Source organism: Culicoides brevitarsis, chromosome 1, assembly GCF_036172545.1.
Source record: "Culicoides brevitarsis isolate CSIRO-B50_1 chromosome 1, AGI_CSIRO_Cbre_v1, whole genome shotgun sequence".
Taxonomy (NCBI): domain Eukaryota; kingdom Metazoa; phylum Arthropoda; class Insecta; order Diptera; family Ceratopogonidae; genus Culicoides; species Culicoides brevitarsis.
Genome location: NC_087085.1, coordinates 37,504,200 through 37,528,650, shown reverse-complemented (window position 1 = coordinate 37,528,650; position 24,451 = coordinate 37,504,200). Strand labels below are relative to the sequence as shown.

The window sequence follows — 24,451 nt, the reverse complement described above, 5'->3', positions numbered from 1 at the left end:
CATAAAAGTGAGATTTTCAGATTTTTGTTGGTTTTTCTTTTATGAAAAAAAAATTTAAGGAAGAAAAATTTTTCATGTGAAAAAAATAAATAAAAAATGAAAATATTATGAAAAAAATTATTTTAAAAACAAATTTGCTTCCAAATTGAAAATTGTTTAATAATTTTTAGAAAAAAAATAAATAAAAAAGACTGAGGAATTTATCATTTTTATTTTAAATTTTTAATTTTTTTGATTTTTTAATTTTAATAAAAAAAATCAATTAAAATATTTTTTTATTAAAATTAATTTTTATTTAATTTTTAATTAAAAATAAAAAAATAAATTAATTAAATTTTAATTAATTATTTTTTTTTTTATTATTTTATTAATTAATTTATCAAATTTATTTTTTAATTAAAATTTAATAAATTAATATTTTTAAAATTATTTTTAAATATTAAAAAATATTTTATTTTTAATAAAATATTTTTTTTAAAGATTTTTTTGAATCTGTTAAAATAAAAAAAAATATTAATAACACGAAATATTTTTTTTAATGAAAATATTTAAAAATTTCCAAGAATTCATTCTCAAAAGGAAAAACACACAAAATATAACATCGTCGAGTCATATTGCCTTTTATAGCAACAAACATTAACCCAAAACCGCAACCAAGCCAAACATTCAGCGAAAGTGAAAAACTTATCTTGTACATGTTTTGAGCTGCGCTGCGTTTACTTTCATATTTTTCTCAGTAAATCTCTTTTTTTTTGTCTCTTTAATTTTCTTTTGAGTCATATCCAAAAAATAAAAGCCAAGAAAAAAAAACGCAAAACCAGCTGCTGCTGTACAATTTTTTTTTGTATTCTCCAAGTTCACATTTTATTGCCACAACATCGAGATAGGAATATTAAATTGTATCATATCTCCCACAAAGCTCAAAAATACATTTTTTTCATATTTTTTCTGTTAAAATGTTTCATAACCGATCATTCATTCAATCTTACACTTTCGTATACAAAAGCCTGTCAGTTGCGGATGGTAGGCGGATTGTGAAGGCGAATGCCCATAACAAGTGTCTGTTTATTTTTTTCTGTGTGTCTCGACGAGGAAGCAAAGTTTCCACTCATGTGTATAATATTTTTCAAATTTTTATTTTTCTACAATAAAATGTTTGTCTCGCTCGTAGACTATTATTATTATCATCATCATCAGAAACAGTAGGACGAATGAATGAAATAGAAAAGGAAGCAGGCAATAAGCGGAAAAATAGATTTTTATTCGATGAAATCAAAAAATGTTCAATAGACTTTTGTGCAATTGAATGGTTAAGAGTTCTTTTTTTTATTTTCGGGAAAAAAATATTTGCAAATGTTTGAAAATATTTTCGTTGAACGTGTCGAATCGGCTTTAAAGCTGTCGACAGTCATTGAAACAGATTTGATATTAAAAAAAGGACAAAAAAAAATGAAAAAGTTGTCATCATCATCAAAAATATGGACTTGTTACCCACATTTTTATTGTGGAAGAACAACAACAATTCTTTTTTTTATCGTGTTTGGATACGGATGCCATAGAGACGTAATCATCCCTTTTGTGTAATGAGTGAACCAAGTTTTGTCTCTAAATTAACTTTCTTAATTGCTACCGCACAGTAAAAAAAAGTTTATTTATTTGTCTTGACTTCCTTTATTGAGTGACCTTTGCTAAATAATATTAAGGGTTACGGAATTTTTTTTTTTTTTTTTAATGAATGGAATTTGAAACTTTCAGAATGGAAATTGAAACTCTCAGAATGAAAATTGAAACTCTCAGAATGGAAATTGAAACTCATAGAATGGAAATTGAAACTCTCAGAACGAAAATTGAAACTCTTTAAAATGGAAATTGAAACTCTCAGAATGGAAATTGAAACTCTCAGAATGGAAATTGAAACTCTCAGAATGGAAATTGAAACTCTCAGAATGGAAATTGAAACTCTCAGAATGGAAATTGAAACTCTCAGAATGGAAATTGAAACTCTCAGAATGGAAATTGAAACTCTCAAATGAAAATTGAAACTCTCAAAATGGAAATTGAAACTCTCAGAATGGAAATTGAAACTCTCAGAATGGAAATTGAAACTCTCAGAATGAAAATTGAAACTCTCAGAATGGAAATTGAAACTCTTAGAATGGAAATTGAAACTCTCAGAATGGAAATTGAAACTCTCAAAATGGAAATTGAAACTCTCAGAATGGAAATTGAAACTCTCAAAATGGAAATTGAAACACAGAACCTCAATTAGAGACATATTTAATTTTCTCTACGGACAAATTTTCTCACCCCTACATACCATATTAACTTAATAATATTCATCTATTTTATGACTTGACCCAAAGATACAGCAAAGCGAGAGAAAATTATTTATTTGTGTGACGTACATTTTGAAGAAACATCCGGATTCATTACGATTATTATTATTGCAGTGCTTAGGTCTGTCCATGTAGTCCGAAAAAATGTGTGTTTCGTTGTAAAATGCCATCAAATTTTGCTCTGCAGTGAACAAAGGAATTTGCCGAAAATACTTTTAGGCAGAAAAAAAGGATCCGAAAAAAAAACAACAGATGCTCTTGATTACTTAAACTTTGCAGCAGTGAAAGAAGACGACTTTGTTACTAATGTTCTAAGACAAATGTATATTTCCAAGTTAGCAGAAATTTTTAATGTTGTCGAGAGCGATTCACGAAAGCATGGAAAAAAAGAACGCAAACAAACAAAACAAGGATAAATGGTGTTTAGTTGGCCTGAACAAATCACTCTTTGACTAATATGTGTTGTTGTTGTCGTCTAATCTTTGGCTCAGTGCATGCACGAGTTCCCAAGCAAAACAACGACAAATGCTCTCCTATGATGAATGCATCGGACAGAGTGGTATCCTCTATTTATTTTATTTCATTTTATATTGTTATAGATTGCAGTTAAACTTTTTCCACTGCAGCTGAGTGTCGTACTTTGAAAATTTATATAAAACAATTGGAAAATGTAAACTTTTTTTTTGTTGTACATTTTATCTATTTTATCATTTTATTTTTGTACGGAGATATTTGTTTGTCATGTTTTTTCGATGCACGAGAGCAGCAACGAGCGACAGAGTAGCAATTTATTTGTTTGCATCGCGCGCACAGAAAATTGAACATAATAAAAATAAAATAACACAGAGAGATAAAAAAAAAGCAAATCAAATAATCATTTCATGACGAGCAAAAAACAAAACGAAAAAAAAATGTGGGTTGAATTTATGTTATTATTCGGGCAAATTGTCGGCGATTTACATTTAACTCGATGGAAGTAAATATGAAACAACGTCCATCAGATACAAGTGTCAATAGCATTTGTTACGGCAGTATTGTGACATTTAACGGCGGTTGTAAAATGGTAATGGTTGTGGATTTCAAGCGTTTGAGGGTGAGTAGAAGATTTATTTGAAATGAGATTTCTAAAGGAATTTTTATTAAAACTAAAGTTAAAATAATTAATAAAAAAAATTATTTATTTTTTTTAATATAAATAGAAAATTTTTATTGAGGTTCAAATATATTTTTAACAAATAAAATTCTGAAAAAAATTCTTAATTTCCAATTATTTTTTTAAATTTAAAAATTAAATAAAAAAAATTATTTTAATATTTAATTTAATTTTTTTTAGAATTTTATAAATCTAATGTTTTATTTATTTATAAATTAATTTTTAATAATAAACTTTTTTATTAATTTTTTTTATTTGTTTTTAATTTCGTGCTTTTATCAAATATTTTTTTTTATTTAAAATTTTTTTTTTTTAATTTTATTTTTTTTTTTTTTTTTTTTTTTAATTTATTTTTTTATTTTTATTTTTTTTTATTTAATTTAAAACTTTAAAGTTTAGTTAGAACAAAAATTATTTACTATTTTTCTGAGTTTTTTTTTATGCAAAAATCATAATATCCAATTTTTTTTAAAGTTAAAGTTTCAAATTATATTCAATGAAAAAAAAATAATTGAATAAAAAAACCCTCAAAGGAACTAAATTTATTTTTCTGAACAACATTTAATACTTTTTTGCTCATTAACACTTTTTCAATTTTTCCATGAAGTCATTATATTCAGAACCAACAAAATAAATCTCATCTAACTTTTCTATTCTTTTGCCCTCAAAAGACGTACTTTGACAAACAAAAACTCTATCTCAAACTAATTAAATAACTAATTAAGTCTCTTTTTATCACCTTTCATTTCATTTGATACTTCTGTGTCGCTTCATTTTATCGGACAAAAATATCTTCTTCATTTTCTGATGAAAATATCACAAACACAAATACCGGAGAAAGAAAAGAACAACCGAGCATATCATCATACTTGGACTTTGTGTGTGCATTTAATAATAATAATAAAGTTATCTGAACACTTAAACAATCTACGTACCGCACAGATAGCAGAGAAGAATGCGGATTTGTTTGCTTTTTTGCATTGAACAGAGCCAGACACAAAAAACTGAAAGGAAAAAAATCCACTAGATTTTACGTACGAACACTTTTATGTTTCTGACAGGCTTTTGATGAATTTCAAAGAACGTGATATGAATATTTTTCCCTCTCGTTTTTTTTCGTCTCTGCGTGCTCGGTACGGTCTGTTGAGCCTTAATGCGTGTACGTGTGTTTTGTGATCCATAAATGTTGCGTAGCGTGGTATCAGGAGAAACAAAATACATGAGAAAAAAGAGAAATATTTTTTAATGTTTCATTGCTGATCTTCACAACATTGTCGGCTGTTGATTAGATATATTTTTTTGTTCTAGCTCTTTGTTTATGTGAATGTGTTGATCCTATGGATTGAAAAGAGCTGATTTTAAGTAAGGGAGCGATTAAAAATTAAATTTTTGAGATACTCGGATAACTTTGCTGCTACTACTTTGAAAACAAATTTCAGAACATATTGAGCCTATTCGCTGTTTCACGTCTAAGATATCAAGTGACTTCAGTACTTCTTAAATAATTTCAAATCTTTCTTCCAAATGAATTTTTCAAAGGTTTTGTTATATCACTGTAGTATACAGACCTTGAAAGAGCATTTGTCAATTGTGAGTTTAAGGCAAACGTCTCATTGTTGTTGGTTGTCATTTTTATATTTAATCGATTGGATCAGAAGAGCTTGCTAGTATTCTTTCAACGAAGTCCTTAAGTTTGTATAAGCAGTAAAATCATCAAACAGAAAGTTGTTTTTGTCAATAGCAGTTCATTGGCAGTTCAGCATTTTCGTATAGTTTTTTTCCGAAAGAATTTGTAATTTCTTCTTCTTGATGAATTATAAAAGTATTCTGCCCTTACCTTTTCTTAATAGTTTTACGTTTATATATCTTTAGACTGAATTGTAGTTTCTTAACGATTTGTATCTGTTTTAAAAAATTGCATGAGAAGGTCAAATTTACTTTGTCTAATATTAACTTTTTGTCACATTTTCTATTATATGGATAGTATTCGATTGATGCTATGGCCATGATATTATAAGTTTACCTTAACTTCAGTCCTTCTAAGTTTGGGTTGTTTCCGAGAAATGTCTTTGGCTTAAAATTTTATTCGTATATCTTGATGGATTCAAAACATTTTCATGAAGTGACATCTTTGAATCTGGTTAATCCTCCTAAATTTCCTAAAAACAGAAAAAATGTTAAAAAAAAATTCTAAAGTTAAGTCTTAAAAAGTGTTAAATTAACTCTTTTTCATTCCACAGGATAAGACGTAAAACAAAAGCGCAAAGGAAGACATAGCATAATAATGCGAATCGTGTACAATTTATTGACGTTTCTGTTTCCGAAGGACGTCGAAGGAACGTTTGTCGGGATGATGAAGATGTTTGCCCTATTTATTTTTTCGTTTTCGTTTCATCCCAGTTACGCACCAATCACGCACAAAAGTGCATTACTGCGAAAGGAACGACTGCCACAAAGAATCATGTCATCCAGATTATTTTCGAGCAATTTAATAATACAGAGTGATGTAAAGACGGCATGTCGACATATTAGAAACATAAACCACTGTCGAGTGCTAAAACATCAACCGACCTACAATAGACTCGATCCATTAAAAGGCTTTAGTGCTGTGGTTTTTTCATTTTATTTTTAATGCAACATACGTCACTTGTCTCTCCCATTTACACATCGTTCCGAGCACAAAAAAGAGAGAACGAGAAGAGGCAAAAAGTAGTCGTAGCAACATGTAAACGTAAAGTAAATGAAAGAAACAATGGCAAATAAAAAGGATTAAGTCTACTTTTGAAGTTTCATTTCAGCATCGAAGCATTCACACACACACACAATAAATCCCCATTTTGGTCAATTTATTTACTTCTGCTCCATAAAAATTGTTTAATTGAAGGAAACATCACCGCATCACACATTGACACACACACAGGGTAAGTTACGATAAATCTGTTCTATGTATTTTAGCTAATAATTGAGAAGGAGAAGGAAGAACAAGGAAGAAGGACGAAAGGATTTACACTTCATCTTATCTTCGGCTTTCAACAAAATAAAACACACACGCATTTATTTGCACAATGAAGCACATTAAAAAACACAAGACAAAAATTAATGAGATGAAAATTCATAATCGGATTTTGCTCTGCTTCCATTGTCATCTACTCAGCAAAGTAATGCTCTTCGTTCATTTGCTTCAAAAGGAGTGACGCAATATTTGTAATAATAATTTTTTTTTTGAAGAGCCATCGTTGGCATGGCGAAGCAAAAGAGGCTTGGTGAGTAATGGAAAAGATTTTCATGGAATTACATAAGTACTATATTTTCTACTATTGACATTTTTTTCTTTGAAAAGTATCTTTTTTTTATTTTTTTTAAAAATTACTTAAATTTTTTTAATGTATTTTTTTTTAGATTCAGGACATTTTAAAATTAATTGAAGTAAGTAAAAAAAGAGAAAACTCGAAAAAAGGTAAGAATTATTAAAATTCTTCTTGTTTCATCCTGTGATCACTCTAACCAAATAAAACACTCCAACTTGGCCTGAGGGAGGACTGTGATATATTCAATGGCAACGAATTGAATGGCGCACGACCAACGCAAAATTGAAATATGAAAGAAAAGATGAGGTTTCTTAAGCTTTATGCTTTTTCCTCCAACTACAATGATGTAATCTTAATTTGATGAAATAAATAAATAAAAACTAGAGACTTTATAAAGGTCTGTTTCCGGAATACTTGACTGATAAACTGACAAAAATTGATGAATCACAAACCTAAGTACGAGTTTCAGAGAAGAAGTGATTTTAGAATTATTTAGAATGTCGAAAATTACTTGACAAGAGAAGCTCAGAACTCATTTTATTACAAAAGATTGAATGAATACAACAAAATGAAACGAGTAGTAACATCATCGACTGACTTGAAAAAATTTTTAGAAGCTCTCAAACTATGCGTTAAAAATAATTATTCGATTTTAATCGATACCAAAATTTTTTCTAACTGAACAAGTGAGATTTTGACCAATTTTTTAAAATTTTAGAAATTTTTTTTTTCATTTTTATCCTTTAAATCTGAACTCCTTTAACAATTAATTAAATTCTTCAAGTAATTCTGAATGAACTTCAGCAAAAATCACTCTAAAACTCATTTTCAAGAGCATGTAACGATATCCGGTGAAAATCTCATCTCCATGACAAAAACGTGTACCAATTGTTATACCGAAAGGAAACGATACCTCCTAAATCAAGAACACTCCATTCGATATCACATTTCTGAATCACAACAATACCCTTGATACGATATCAATACGACGACACCTCAAACCGTTAAGGGAGGGATTTTTTTAATTAAAAACCTTATTTTTTTTCTCGGAATTCTCTAATTGAATATATATTTTTTCCTCTTTTTTTTCACCTTTTTCGCTATTCTCGGACTCATTGAATGTTTATTATTGTAACAAAGGGAATTGCATCTAGGTCAATTATATTTTTTTTATTATTCCTTTACTTACTTTATCGTCGTCTCAATACAGACCAATTAAACAATTTATTATTCCATTCCATTTCAACGCAAAAAAAAAAGAAAGAAACGATGATAAAGAAGAAAGATAATAATAACTCTCACGGGCACAGCGACACAGAGAGACAACGCGGCACCAAATTAAGACTCCGTTGCTTGATTTGCATTCGTTTTGCAGTGCTTTGACTTTATCTCACAGTTTTTATGTTTTAATTGATTGCTTTGTCTTTCGTTTTTTTCATCATTCATTTCTTACATAAATAAACTGTAATTGTAATTAAGAAATTTTCCAATGGAACATTTTCTTCGTGATCAAAGTCACAAAATGTTCTCAAGCCGCACAAATTTAAAAAGCGAAACGTTAAGAAATTGAGGATTGTGTGCGCATTTAATTAACGTAATAAATCTCAAATATTTACAAAGCACTTCATTTTCTCCAGTTTTCCGAGTAAAAGTGAAGTAAAATGTTTGTTCTATGTTATGTACTCTTTACTTGACGAAGCCGTATCATCACCAACCAACCGCGTTTTAAGTATAAATTTCAGTCAATACTACACGCATTGACTTATCACAACAATTCACAATAAACTCAAATAAAAAGCTTTTTCTCGGAGGTAATGTAAAATATTTTTTTTTATTTTTTATTTTTCTCATATTTTATTATTTATTCATTCCGTTTCAGAAATTGAAAGCATATTCATTCAATCAACATTGTTTTTTATTTATTGAAGAATGGAAAATTGAATAAAATTATGAATTTTTAATGAATTTGTCGGTTCTAGGCGATGCGTTGAGACGACATTGGAGGCGAAATTTTTTTGTTTTTCATATTTTCCAATATTTTCAGATGTGAAAACAAATAAAAAACAAAAATATGAGACGATTGTACAAATATTTGGAACAAAATTGGAATGAATTGGAAAAAAATTTTAATTGTTGACATCCGCTGATGAATATGAAACTATGGATACAATTGTGGATTGAGAATTTTGATCAAAAATAATTCTACGCTTGTTCATGCTTTATAAAAAATAATCAAAGGGAGTTTTTTGAAAAATTCCTTTCTATTGAAAAAAAAATAATTTTCGAATTCTGGATTTTTTTTTTTAAATTTGAATTTCGTCAGATTTTCAATAATTTTTTTTTCTTTGAAATAAGTTAAGATTTCAATTTTTTTTAAACTTGAAAAAATTCTTGATTTTTTTTTCTCAAATTATTTAGAAAAAAAAAAAATAAAAAATCTCTTGTGTCAAGAAAAATTTTTTGTAACTAAAATCTGTACAAAAAATTCATTCCATTATACAAGAAATTGCTGTCAAGAAACCACAAAAGCAACTTTATTCAAAAAATTTCCCTTAAAACAAATACGATTATCTCCAAAAAACACACATCACAAAAAATGAGCAAATAGTAACCAAACCAAACCCCTGCTGAGGGAAATCCGCATTCCTCAACATATCGTATTAACTACAAACACTCTTTACTTTTCAATAAAATTCCCTAAATAATTTCGAAAAACAAAATTTTTCGTTATACACATTTTAGTCGCTTCATATTTTGTTTATTTTCACACGAGACGTGAATCAAAACATTTTCCATTGTTTTTCATTGTACATAAAATGTATCAAAATTCCGTTAGTTATCAAAAAATTAACGATTTTGCGCAATTCTCTCTCAGTTTGTCTCTCCGACATTTTCCGGCGTTTTTCCTTCTCTCAAAATTCGTACGTTAAATAGGCAACGGTGCAGCTTCCGTTTTCCTACCGACAAAAAATAAGGTGAAATATTGAGAGAGAGCGCGCAGCATCCAAGTGCATCTGTGTTCAGTAGATAGATGTCGAGACAGCTGGACGCCGTTTCTTTGGTTTAGTTTTCATTGGGACACGGTACTGATGACACACGAAATTCTTCAGGTCCGCGTGATTTGTTGATTTTAGTGAATTGCATTGAAAAAAAAAATTGTGAAAAAAATTAAATAAAAATTTAAAATTTTTTTCAAAGGAATTTATTGAAAAAAAGTGAAAAATTAATAAATAAAAAAATAAAAAATAATTAAATAAAAAAAAATAAAATTTTAATTAAAAAACAGAAATTGATCCATTGTTAAAAAAAAATAATTACAAAGTACGAGACAAACAAATTCGTAAAATAATAAATTAAATTGAAAAACTTTCTTTTCCGACATCACTTTATTGTAATGTAATGTAAATTCAAATACCGAAGCGCATACAAAACCACCCACACACACAAACACAAAGCCAGACAATTCATTAGGAGTATATTGTTCTTCTAAAATTTAATCGAACTAATACTTTCTCTTCTCGTTTTTTAATTTTTTTTCTACCCCATTGTCTGTCGTTCTATGCGTTTGACGACACGAAGCAAAAGCTTAAAAATGATAGAAACACACAAGAAAAAGTTTTTTAACAACGATTTCAAAAGTTGAACATGTCGTTCGTCGTCGTCCTCGTCCTCGTCGTTACATATTAAATCTTCGAATCGTACTTTTTTTTTGTTTTTATTGTATTTAAAAAGTGATGATGATAAAGGAATTACGTGATCTGAACAAAACTCGTCGTTTTGTTTAACTTCTAACAAGAAGGAAAATAATTGTTTTTGTGAGTAATTGAAAGCAAAGAGAAAAAGATTAAAAAATGACAGTGTGAAAATTCCCTTTGGCAGCGAGAAAGAAAATATTTATTGACAGAAAATTAAAAGTCGGTCAATGTCTTGATAGAATAATAAGAAAGGAAAACGAAGAGGAGAAAAAGTGCTAAAGAAGACAAGAAAAAAGTTTTCTTGGTGCATTTAACAAATTGAATTGGAATTATGCTCGGTGTAAGATGCTCTTTTGTGTGAGTGTCACATTCATCGATACTGAAAAATGCAGTAAATGGAACCGTTTTAGAGAGAATTTATTTAATTTTATATCGATATTGGAGTGGAAAATTTGCTCATTTGGAAGAAAATGCTAATTTTCTTATTGAATTTCTATTGAAAATTAATTAAAATGTTGAAAATTATTATTTTTTGTTCAAAAATATTTTTTTGTGGAATTTATTGTGAAAAAAATTAATATTTTCATGAAAATTCATAAAATTTAAGAAGTATTTTAGTTTGAAAAAAATTAACAAACAAAAAAAAATAAAAAATATCGAAAATCATGAAAAATCATTAAAAAATAATTAATTGTCGAATAAAAAATTAAAATTATCCAAAAATTTAAATAAAAAAAATATTTTTTTTAAAGATTAAATTTAAATAAAAAAAATATTCTTACAAAATAATTTAAAAATAATTTTTAATAAATTCTGATGATTTTCAAAAATAAAAATTTAATTAATTTTTTTTTAAATTTAAAATTTAAAAAAGAAATTTAATATTTTCAATATATAAAATTTACGATTTAAATATTCAACAAGTTAAAAAGAAAAAAATCGACTTCTAAAAAACTTCACAAAAACGATTAATTTAAAAGAAAAATTTTTTCTCGTCACAACAAACCATCAAAAACAAAGAAAAATCTTTCTTGAATTTTTTTTTTACAAAAGAATCCTATAGATCATTAATTTTTCACACAAAATCAACAAAACTTGATTGAAACAATCATCCCTTTAACATTCTTTCTTGTTTTCCTCCTTCCATTGTTTACCATTTTTATTTTTCACACTTTTCAAGTATTCCCGCCAAGTAAAGAGAAAAAAAAGCGAACAAAAAAATCCTTTCAAAGGCCCAAAAGAGAAATTTATAAAATTTTACACATTATCTCCTTTCAAGTTCAATTAACCCTTTATTCTCGGCAAACAAAGGCACAAAGTTTACAAACAGCAACCGGTTTTGTTGCATATGTCTGAATTATTAAATTTTGAGAAATTTCCTGAAAGCAACAGAAAGTACAAAATTGACAGACATGAAAATGACAAAAGTTACGAAAAAAAGGTACAAAAAATGTGAAAGTTATTGACAGAAGGTGAAAGAACAAACAGAAACTAGGACAAGATTGTTCCAGTTGTGATTTTTTTTTGCTTCAATTTTTTTTTGTGATGACACAATTTGGGACAGAATATTTGTCTGACAAATTTCCTTTCCCGTGCCTTGTTGGTTTGAGGGGATCGTCAAAGATTGTCAACCACTTAACTAATGATGGCTTTGTGTGTTGAAAAAAAATCGTCTTTTCATCGGATGACGACGACGACGGAACAGACAAAAAATTCAAGAAACGAGTTTAAATGGTATTCGTTTTTTAAAAGGAACAAGAAACTTTGATGTGTTTTGATATAATCGGCTTAACACATTTTTGTACTCCTCTTCAAATTTTCAATTTTTTTAAATTTTCTTATATTTTATCGTTTTATTAAACTCAATTCAAGACAAATTTCACAATTTCGTACTCCTCAAAGTTATTTCTTATATTTTTCCTTATCAAAAGATCCAAGTTTTAATTTTTCTTTATAAAAATTTTTTCTTACAATTTTGTACTCCTCATTTAAATAATATTTTTAATTTGTATGAGGAGTACAAAATTGTGAGTAAAAGTATTTTTTTTCAAAAAAAAAAAAATTAAAACTTGGATTTTTTGATAAGAAAAATTATAAGAAATAAGTTTGAGGAGTACGAAATTGTGAAATTTGTCTTGAATTGAGGTTAGCAAAACGATAAAATATTCAAAATTTGAAAAAAATGGAAAATTTGAAGAGGAGTATGAAAATGTGTTAAGCTGATTATATCAAAACACATTAAAGTTTCTTGTTCCTTTTAAAAAACGAATACCATTTTGACATTTTTTCAAAAAAAAAAACTTTTTCTCTCAATTTTATACTCCTCATGTTATTTTCTCATCAAAAAAGACTAATTTTACACTTTTATACTCCTCATTTTAAAAATTTGACTTCCACACAGCTTAATTGAATCTTTTCATATGATCTATTATTCCAAGAATTCACCTTTGATAATATCAATAATTTATCAAATTCCACAAATACCACAAGACAGACTTAATTTCCCCCATAAAACCGCATTTTTCGTCGAAATGCGGTAAGAAAACAAAAAAAAAAACTTAAAGGGATAAGAAAAATAACCATAAAAAAGACTTGTCATTCATTGTCCTAAAGTCATTGTCTTATCACTTAAGGCAATCATCGCTCATTATTCACTCGGAACGTTCCAAACATTAAACTAAACGACATCTTCTTTGCCTCTTTTTTGGTCCATTCCTTCGTCTCAGGCAACAAAGAGGAAAGGACTGAATGTTATTTTAATGTTGGAACTCCGCATGTACACTGAGACGTACAGTAACGAGATTAATATGATTTAATAGGAACATAAAGTCAGTCATGGAAAAGTGCTAAAAAGAAAACCGGATGTTTTAAAAAAATAACACAGAAAAAACAGAAAAACTTACTTTTCAAGGAAAAAAGAAATAAAAAAAAATTAACGAGGAGACACAGTGTGTTAAATAATAAAATAATAAAAATAGACACAGCATAAAAAAACTCATAATAAATGTGATAACAACACAATATTATTATATTAATAAAATAAAAAAAAATAGTGATAAATATTAATATCTCCTCCCTACTGAAAAAAAAACGTGCAAGTGTCTCTCGGTTCGAGAAAATATTAATAAAAATCGTCATCAACACACAGCAAGACGAAGTGATATGCTGAAAGATCATAACCCGTTACAATAAAAGTTTGCTGTGTCTTTTCTTTTTATTTTTCTTCGCTCCGTTTCTCTCACTCTCTCTCCCACATTCGACGAGATTTGCTGGTAATAATAATCGTTCATCGCGTGTGTGAAGATAAGGTGCAACCAACGACGACGACGACAACGGCAGCAATACACATTAGGTAGGATTACAGTTTGAACTTTTCGCACCGAGACGTCATCTTGGATGTATTGATTGAGTTATTTGGCGGGTGTTGTGCGTGCGTGAAGCGGGTTGATTGATTGACTCGCTGATTGATTATTGCGAAAGAGTTTTTGAACTTGAGGAATATTTTGAGATTTACTTAAATATACGATGTAGGGAAGTTTTAAAAAGATTGAAAAGAAATAAGAAAGGGGGAAATACGTGCAATTTTTATTATTATTACAGTAATTTTTTAAAGTAAATTGATAAATTGGCGCCATTTTTATTGAAAAATTTAATTGAGGAGTAAGAAAATGTGCAAAAATTATTTTTTTAATGATTTTTTGTTAAATTTTGAAAAATTCTTTAATTCTGATGGTACATTTTTTAAAACATAAAATTTTGAAAGTATAAAAATAAAAAAAATATATTAAGGAAAAAAAATTAAATTAATTAATTGGGAAATATTTAGTTTAAGAAAGAGTTCAAATAAAAAAATTTAAATAAATTTAAAATAAAAAAACTAAAAATTATTTCAAATTTTTTTTTTCATATAATTCTGAACTATTTGTTGTTTTAAAATTTTCTTATGATCTACAAAATTGAAAAAAAAATTTTTTAAATCAAAATTTAAATGATTAAAACATTTTTAAATTAATTTTGCACATTTTCTTACTCCTCAAATTTATTTTTTATTTTTTAAAAAATTATGATATTTTTATTATTTTAAATGTAAAAATTAAAAAATTATAAAAAATATTAAAAATTGAATTTTAAAAGCTTTATGGACTTATTAGGTTTACTTGATCTTCAGTTTTTAGAAAAAAAATTGCCAGAATTATTTATGCAAAAATTTTCAAAATTTTTTATCCACAATAGGAATAAAATCTTAAGAATTTTTTAAAAAATTTTAAAATTAAAAATTATTTTTTAAATTAAAAAAAAATAAAAAATGTTTTTATTATTTAATATGATCTAAAAGCATTTTTTTAAATTAAATATTTAAAAAAAATATTTTCTTAACATCAAAAATTTCTTACTTTAAACTGAAAACCTGAAAGAAATTTTCCACTGACCTTTTCTGTCAATCCGTTAACCGATAACAATAATCACACAATAGCCTTCAGCATAACGTCGTACCTTTCCCGCGTGAACACATGTTCCTGTCTATCGCAGCGCAATAAATGCCTTTTTTTCCTCTTCTACAAAAAAAGTTAACAGTCAACAATATAAAAAAAAAATAATATTTATATCAGAATAGACGTCGTAAGCAAAAAATATATAAAAAAAAGCTAAAAGATATATTTTTTCTCTTTCTTTTATTTCCTTTCATTGCGATCATCGTACCTTCATTACTCGTTGTGCTTTTTCGGGGGGGATAACAATAACAACACACATACACCCAAACAGGAGGCACCCCCAAAATGCCATAAAATCTGTCAATAAAAATAAAATTCAATAACGTGACCGGAATGTGTGGCATAAAATGGATGCTTTTTGGATTCTTTTCGTTTGCTTTCCTTCTCATCCATGCAGTAAATGGTAAGTACAACAAATATTTTTTTTAAGCTGATCTGTTTCTCATCATCACGAACATCATCGTTATTAGCAGACAGACAACTAAATGACGTCCAAATATGCAAAAAATGAAAAAAATTGACGAATAAACGGAGCAATAATATCTGTCTACGAGACTAAATAAATAAAATAGCTTCATGCTAAAAAAGACGCAAGGGAAAAAATATTCAAAGGTTCAGTTCCTAAATTCACGTTAAGCTTTCTTTATTGATTCAATTTTTTTTTCGGGTGTGTGTGTGTAAAAAGTGGCAATCTGATATTAAATAAACTGTTGAACATGAGAAAGAAGCGCCAACATTGATTTTCGATTTGCTGTTATTAAGAAGGGATTTTATGGGTCTCTCACGTATATTATATTAATAATAATAATTTGTGCCTCTTTTTTCCTTGCTTTCTAAATTGTCTAAAGAATCGCTAAAGAATGTAAAATTGAGGAAAATTTATTTTTATTTAACGCGCAATTATTTGGTCTCAAAAAGATTTTTTTATAAAAATTTTTATAATTTTTTTTAGTACAACAAATTTAAGGAAATCCTGAAATGAATTTATTAAATAAATAATTTAATTAAATAATAAAATAAAATAATTAAATAAATTAATTTATTAATTAATTTTTAAATGATTCTTTTAAATAAAAATTTTCGGTTTTATTAAGATAATTTTTAAAATTTTGTTTAAATTTTTTTATACTTTTTATAAATGTTTTATTTTACGAAATTGATTAAAATTCGAACATTTTTCAATAAAAATTTAAAAAAACGAAAGTTAATTTTATTTTATTAATTTAAACAAAAATTAAATTTTAAAAATTTAAACAAAATTATAAAAATAATCTTAATAAAACCTTATTAAAAGAATCATTTAAAAATTAATTAATAAATTATTTTATAACTTAATATTTTCAAAAAAAAAAAAAAAAAAAAAAAATCTGAAATTTAAATATTTTCTTACATTAAAAATATTTCTCCTGAAAAAAATATTTTTAATTTACAGTTTTAGATTTTTTAAGTTAAAATTTTATTTTATTTAATTAATTATTAATTTTTTTATAAATTAAAAAAAAATCAATCAAAATTCTTGTGAATTAATTAAAAATACTTTTAAGTTATTACTTTCACGAAATTATCACATCACTAAATTAGATGAAACTAACCATGCGACAAATTTTTCTCATAAAACACCGGTCGTCTCCATTTAATATCATCTCTCACGCTCAACTTAATCACTAATTAATTAACTTTTATTACAAATCAAGAGCATTGCTCGTGTTCATATTTCCCAATCTCGTACAGGTGTCTTCGATTTGCAGTATTAAATGTCGAAAGATATCACTTTTCATTTTCTTCGCTCCTTCTCAAGAATCTCTCGATACCAAAATTCGTTCTTAGCGCACGCGGCAGTAGGCAAAAAAAGCAATAATCTTCAGAAAAGTACTTGAGTGAAATATTTTGTCATTTTCTCAAGAACCCGAAAGACGTTCCTTCACTTATCTTTATGAAAAAAGTTTTCGGCTCTTAACTTATTACTCCTCTCCATGCCACACCGGAAACACGAAATATTTGCGACGAGATAGTTTTGCTCAATCAAAAATAATCCTCCCATATAACTTTCAATTTATAAGAGATAAAATAACAAAAAAAATAATAGAGACACAAGACATGAAACGACAGAAAAAGAAGAGAAAAAACGTTTTATTATTTACCTTTATAAGTTTTTCCCTTTTACGTTCGACTTTCTGTGTACCGACAAAACTTTTATTTTTATTTTTGTTCCTTATTTTTAAATCTGCTCCGTATTTTCGATACAACGACATATTGAAGTACAAAAATGTTGTGTGTGTCTCGTGGATTTTTGTGTAGAAGAAACTTTTTTCATATCATTTGCTACTATGTTTACCAATCCCATTCACGTAAATTTTCTAAACTTATTTAATATTGTAGGGTTGACATTTCGATAGAAAAGCAAATAAAAAAGTTTATGAACTAAATTTTTAATTAATATTTTTTTTAATAAAAAGAATGAGAAAAAATTAATTAAAAATATGAATTTTTTATTGATGAAAGTTTGTGAAAAAAATTTTTTTTTAAACTAAAATATTTTTTATAAATTTAAATAAGAAATGGTTATTCTTTCATTTTTCATTAATTAACAATTAATAGCATTTTTAAATAATATTTTATTATAAAATTTTTATTTCAAAATAATGTTAAAAAAAATTAGAATGAAAAATAATAAAAATAAATTTTAATTTATTTTTAAAAATAATCAATAAATAATTTTTAAATTATTAAATGTTTAAAATTATTTTTATTAATAAAAAATATATTTAATAAATTTTTTTTAATTTAATTTAATTTAATTTAATTTAATATAATTTACAATATTTAAATTCAAAAATATTTTTTTAAATATATTAATTGTTTTAATTTAATATTTTATTCAAAAATTTTTTTGAATTTTATTTTATAATTTTGATTTCCTTTTAAATTGTCCTTCAACTCATATTTTTTTTGTAGAAACATTGACCTGATGTCCAAAAAACTGAAAATCCATTAACAGTTCTATCACAAAAAGACATTTTCTGTTAAAAAAATGACAATTCTCATCAGAAAAATTCAAAAATCAATCACATGTCACCCTATCCTTGCCTTTGTTATGTTCGCAATTTGCTCTCAAACCCTCACTTCACTCACACAATTCTCCCATTTTCAACACACACAAATTTTTTTGCCATACCTGCGTTTTATTAAACATCGACATTCGACATAGTTTTGGCGAAAAAGTTTGTGTGGTGAAATAAAACTAGAATGATGATGAACTAAAATAAAAAAGTGCAAAAGTGCTTTTCAATTTTTTTTTTCGAATTTTACAAAACTGCAACATTTCAATGTGATTTGAAAGTGCAAACAATGAACATAATAATCAAAGAGAAATTTCGAGTGAAAAAGTTTTTAACTAACCGAAAAAGTTTTGTGTGAAATTTGCTCATTTGTGCAAAATTCTAATTATTTTTTATTTTTATGAATATCCTGGAATATTTCTAATGCAAGATGTAATTACGAGCCGGATTGCTCGTACGTGGTTCGGAAGACGTGATGTGAGAGAAGAGCTTTTTAAGCTCGGCTTAGCGAATGAGGAAGATAAAACTGTTTAATTGCATTTTTCATCTTCTTCTTCATTGCTTGCAATTACTCTTAAGCGGATCTAATGAAAGTTCCGCATAATTCTCCCACGACATCACGCGAAAGACATTTTTCATACTCAAAACGCGAATAATTATTATTGCCATTATTAATAATCATAATAATAATCTTACTTTTATTACTTCCCTTGCGACATAATCGTCTTTTTACTTTTTTTTTCTTTATTTTATTTTATTTTTGTCGTCGTGAGTGTATGCATGTGATATGCTGATGCAAAGACCAACTGATCTCTTTTAATTAATGTTCCGACACTCATTTTGTCGTAAGTAGCTTCCTCTTATTTTTCTTTCTTCATCAGGAACTAACAAAGAAAATATTCCGCCTTATGTAATATTAAAATACTTGTGCACGGAATGTGTGCGGAGACGATGATAAAACGTTAATGAAGGGAAAATTGTAAGGCGACACATTATTAGTTAGTGCGAAAGAGAGCTTTACGCGTGCACTAATTAGCCATAATGAATTGCTTTTAATAACAACATAAACATGTGTGGTGCTTATTCATTTATTTCATTGCTTACTATGAGTGCCCAGATGGAAATTTTATGGTAAAAAAATTTATGTGAAAATTTACAAAAGTTTAATTTAGTATAATTTTGGTAAGTTTTATGAAAAATTTCTTTATATTTTAATCTTAATTAATTATTTTTCCTTTTTTTAGAAATATAAACTCAATTAAATTTTTTTTAATAAATTTATTTTTTAGTATTTTACAATATTTAATTTATTTGAAAAAAATATTAGAAGTTTTTTTAAAATTAATTTTTTTTTAATTTTTTTTTATTTAATTTTTTTAGTTCAAACTTATACAATGGAAGATTACAAAATTTTGGCTTATGTTTTGATAATCTATGAAGGGTGCATGAAGTAAGAAAAAATATACAAAATCATTCAACCATATTATTAAATTATTGGTAATAATTCTGACCTAACTTAAACACGAAGAAGAAAATTTATTCAATTATACCGCTTTTAACTGCGTTCATGATATACAAAACAGGTCGCCATATTCAGTGCCAAAAAATTCCTTAAGCCATTTCTTTTAAATATAATTGATGTGAGAAAGTATTTTAGATTGAAACGAAAACATCTGACGAAAAAACTGATCAGTAACATCCCAATGAGCAGAACCACTATAAAGTCACGTGTTCAGTTGATAGCATGTTGTTCTGCGAAGAAATCAATCTACACGCCAAGACAAACTCGATAACAGAAAAAATCCTTTCTTACTATTCGAAAAAGAACCTTGACATAAAGAGCATGCATTTCAACACTTATGATGGCTTCCCGACAATGTTAAGCAGCCAGAATAGAATGTTGACACAAAGTAGAACAGAAAACATTTTTCAGTGCAACGGGATCAATCCAACTTGAGTAGCTCTACGAAAACGAATTGCACTGTCTTGCAATAGCAAGTAAATTTTTGACGTCTCTGATGAAAACTGAAATTAATTGAAAGCGTTTAGTTCTACATTTATTAAAATACTGAAATATTCAAGATGGATACTTGAATAAGTTTTTGGCCAGTTAGGGAGACGTTTTCAAATTATAGTTATAAAAGGAATTTTGTTTAATTAATTTAGATATTTTTATCATCGGACTGAATTGATCAGGTTGATATCGAATTGAGAGGTTGAATATATTTTGATAAAATTCATCAAAATTTAAAGTAAAACTTTTTTAAAGATATATCTTTATCACGTTTCGATTTTTTTTTTCGTCAAAAAAAATCCTCAACATTTCTAACTGGGTAACTACGGAAACTTCTCGCCTAGAAAAAAACATCGTACAAAAAAAAAATGTGTTGCGATTTCTCTTTTGTTTGGTTTTTTCACACATGTTTAGGGTGACTAATAACAATAAAATTCAATTAATTTCTTACGGTCCCAAACAAATTATCTCTCGCACACTAAATATTATGAGCAATAATAATAAAGAGCTAAAGATTAACCGCAAAAAATTATTTTTAACGACAAAAAAGGAAGATGATTTTCTGGAAATCCTATTCTATTCTATTTTTGTTCTATTCTGCTGGCAATGTGTGATAATAACGACTGAATGCTGCAAGAATTTTTTTTTTTTCAAGGCAAAAACACGTCATTTATTATTACATTAGCTTAGAATCCCGGCTTTATGCTGAAAATGTTGAAAAAAAACATTGAATAGAAGAATGACGTAAACGACGACGACTTTTTGACTACGTTTCTACCTAGATCATGTACCGCCATAAATTTTAAGCACGCAACGAATGACTCAAATTAGAAAATAAATGTTATTTACTTGCATGCTCCAATGTTGTTTTGTTTACATTCGACATTATCATTATCATGCGTGTGTGAATGTTGTTGCTTTCACAGCATGGAAATAAGAAGAAGAGAGAAAAAAAGAAAGAGATGAAAAAATGATAATATTGCTTTTTTATGGACAAACAACGGGAGATGTGAGGAAGCTGATAGCTGCGGAATTTTCAGTGACGTAAAAAAATAAATTTTAAAAAAGAATTTATGAAAATTCAGAATTTTATTTTTTTTCTAATTATAATAAAATATTGTTTTAAATATTTTATTTAAAAAAAAATCTTAAAAAAAATATTAAAAAAAAAGATATTAAAAAATTTAAAAAAAATTCATGGAAATAAAATTTTATTTTTTTAAATAAATGCTTATTTTTATTAATTAAAAAAAAACTAAAAAAATTAAATTATTTATTTTTTAACATTTTTAAAAATTTATTTTAAATTTTGAAATTTAAATTTCTGAAAATTTTCATTTGAAAAAAATTTTTAAAAATTTGCCGCAGCATCACTGCCTCAAAAATCTCATTGTTTGCTTTTCCACACAGGAAACCCCTGAAAAATTCAAACATTTTTTCCTGTTTTCTTCATATTGCGTGTTGTTGGCATAAATTCATCCCAATTGACAACAAGTCAAGCCAAGTCAACGGTAACGGCGGACCAACGAATGCCATGTATCACCATTCCGCGTTATCTGCAGATGGGCATAAACATGAGAAATGTAATTTATTCGTGACCCGAACTCACACAAACGTTCACAGAATCACACGAGGCAGCAAGAAGAGGCTTTTTACGGAAATAATGGGCACTTATTTTTGATATTATGGCATTTTTTGCAATATTTCCACACATTTTTTGTTCCTTAAATTCTGCTTACACACGAAAAAATCGATTGAAATTCATTAATTTTCACAAAGCTTTGCGGTTTTTTTTTGCACGCGAGAAATTTAATTTAACGAAAATTTCTTCGTCTTCGCTGGAATTAAATCCTCGATGATTTGCTACTTTTTGTTTGTTTTGCTTACTTATCGCACTTCAGACACCTTCCCGATACACACCCTCGAAAAGTAATTAAAAACATTTCTCAATAATAAAATTCACCTCGACACGACGTAAAATGGGAAATTTTCTCATCTTCTTATAAACTTCTTCGTAAATTTATTTATTTACAGAAAAAAAAAGTTTTGTTGCTACTTTTAAAAAAAATATTTTTATGAAGGTATTTTTGTGTATCTTAATTTTTGTTCCGATTTTCGACGTCTGCGAATCATAAATCATCATTATTTACTTCAAGTTGTCGGATAAGATTTAATTTTGGTAGATGACGACGACGACCTATTGTGAAGCGAGTTTAAAGCCGAAACCAAAATAAATTCTTTGAACTTTTGAATGGCAGCAAAATAGAGGAGCAAGAAGCAATGACACTGAAAACGAAATTAACACAATTTTTTTTTCGTTCAAATGTTATGTAAGCGACCCTCATCCTACTTTTTGCTTCGTTGGCAACTCGATTGAGCTTCGTTTACGTTTAGAGAGACACACAGCGTAAAATTATTACTTCCTTTTCACTCGCTATTACCCAGCAAATTATGTATACACATTTCCTTTTAGCATTCATTGCCATTCAAATAGGAAAAAGGAAAATATTTCGTTAAATGGAGATGAAAAGCGCTTTTAAATTATTTTTTAAGAAATTTTCTCAATTTTTTACATATTTTTCAAAATTTCATTAATTTTTCACTTTTATTTTAAATTTTATTTAAATTTTTCCGACTTTTCACGAATTTTCCAAATTTTATGCCATTTTATTAAAACCACTTTATTTTAAAAGATTTCTTTCTTAAAATGCTTTTCATCTATTTTTTTTTATTTTCATGAAAAATTGGAAAACTCAAGGAAAATCTTTGGAAAATTTGATAAATTTTCCTCGAATTTCCAAATTTTTAAGTAAATATTCAATTTTCATATTTTTTTTACAATTTTTGTCTAATTTTAATAAAAAAATCAAATTTTGAATCAAATTTGTGGGAAATTTTGAGGAAAATTCATCAAATTTTCCAAAGATTTTCCTTGAGTTTTCCGATTTTTCTCTAATTTTTTTTTCTATTTAACTTGAAATTTAAAAGATTATCAAAGCTTTCTAACTTTTTAACGAATTAAACTTAAGATTTTTAAAGCTTTTCTCAAATTTTCCGAGTTTTCCACAATTCAAAATTAATTTTCCACAAATTTTCCGAATTTTTTTTTAAAACAGACCCCAAAACGGATAAAATAGCATATTAAAAAAAGTAATAATTTCATTGAAATCCGACAAAAAAAGAAGAAATATTAAAGGAGGAACTGAGAAAGGCATAAATTTCAAATTGAATGACAGACGCAAGTGTGTAACAGAAAGGTAGACTTGTTCTTGTTTCATCATTATTTCCGTCTCATGAATGTTCTCTTCTACTGCGAGACGACTTCCATTGCAAGTACAATCATAATAATAATAATAATTAACAAAGTTATTCAATTAGCACAACTTTGATAATAAATTAAATGGGGTAGGCAGTGAATCTCTTTCGCCCACTTTTCTTCTTCGGTGTGTCGTGCGATGCGATAACAAAAGGTAGATCAAACAATGTACGACACATAAAAGATGTGTAAATATTGAGGTGTTGCTTTAATTAGTCGTCGTCATCGTTGCTTCGAGCGATGTTTTATTAACAGCGAGCGCGACTAATGATGCAATACGGCGAAACTTTTTAGCGTAGCGACAGTACAGACAATGGCAAACATTAATGTTATTAGCTATGCAGTGAACGAAATTAGCATTAATTTAATTTCTGCATAGATCGTGGTGCGGCGTTAATAAAAAAGGGCGAGATGAGAGATGAATTTGTGATGAAAATATCCCTTTTTTCAGAAAAGTTACAGAAAAAAATTGCTTGAGAATCAGTTTTGGTTCACTTTTTAGTAAAAAAAAAATTAATTTATTTTTTTTAGAAGTTTGCTTTATATTAATATATATTATATTAATATATAGCTTATTTTTTCGCATTAAAAAATTTAAATTTAATTAAATTTTTTAAAATAAAAAAATTAGTTAAGAACAATAAATATTTAATTAAAAATTTTATTTAATATAAATTTAATTTTTAAAATAAAAAAATTAATTTATTTTAGATAAATTTAATTTTTTTTAATTTTGTTTAAAAAAAAAAAAAATTAAGAAAAAAATTAATTTAATAAAAAAATTTAAAAAAATGAACAAAAAAATAATTTAAAAATAATAAAAAAAAAATTTAAATTAAATTTAATAAAATAAAAATTATTTCTTAATTATAATAAATTATTAATTTATTTTTGGAAAATTTATTTAAATATTTTGAATTAAAAAGCAAAAAATTTTTTTTTAAGTATTTTTCTAAATAATTTTTTTTTTATAAATTTTTCTGTTTAAAATATCTTTAATATTTTTCAAAGAATTAATCAAAAAATATTTTTCAAAGAAATATCAAAATTATTCGCGCAAAAAATTCATTGTCCTAA

The 24,451-nt window shown here is 26.6% G+C and overlaps 1 protein-coding gene across 1 annotated transcript in view; it reads left to right on the top strand.

Moving 5' to 3' along the window:
* The first annotated feature begins 13,743 nt into the window (after positions 1-13,743).
* The window catches only part of LOC134837770 (lachesin-like), a 46,622-nt gene continuing 35,914 nt past the window's right edge, over positions 13,744-24,451 (top strand). Inside the window, exons 1-2 of the mRNA XM_063853156.1 lie at positions 13,744-13,844; positions 15,257-15,388. Of these exons, the coding sequence (XP_063709226.1) occupies positions 15,319-15,388 (70 nt within the window). The 5' untranslated portion in view covers positions 13,744-13,844; positions 15,257-15,318. The remainder of the gene's footprint in view (positions 13,845-15,256; positions 15,389-24,451) is intronic.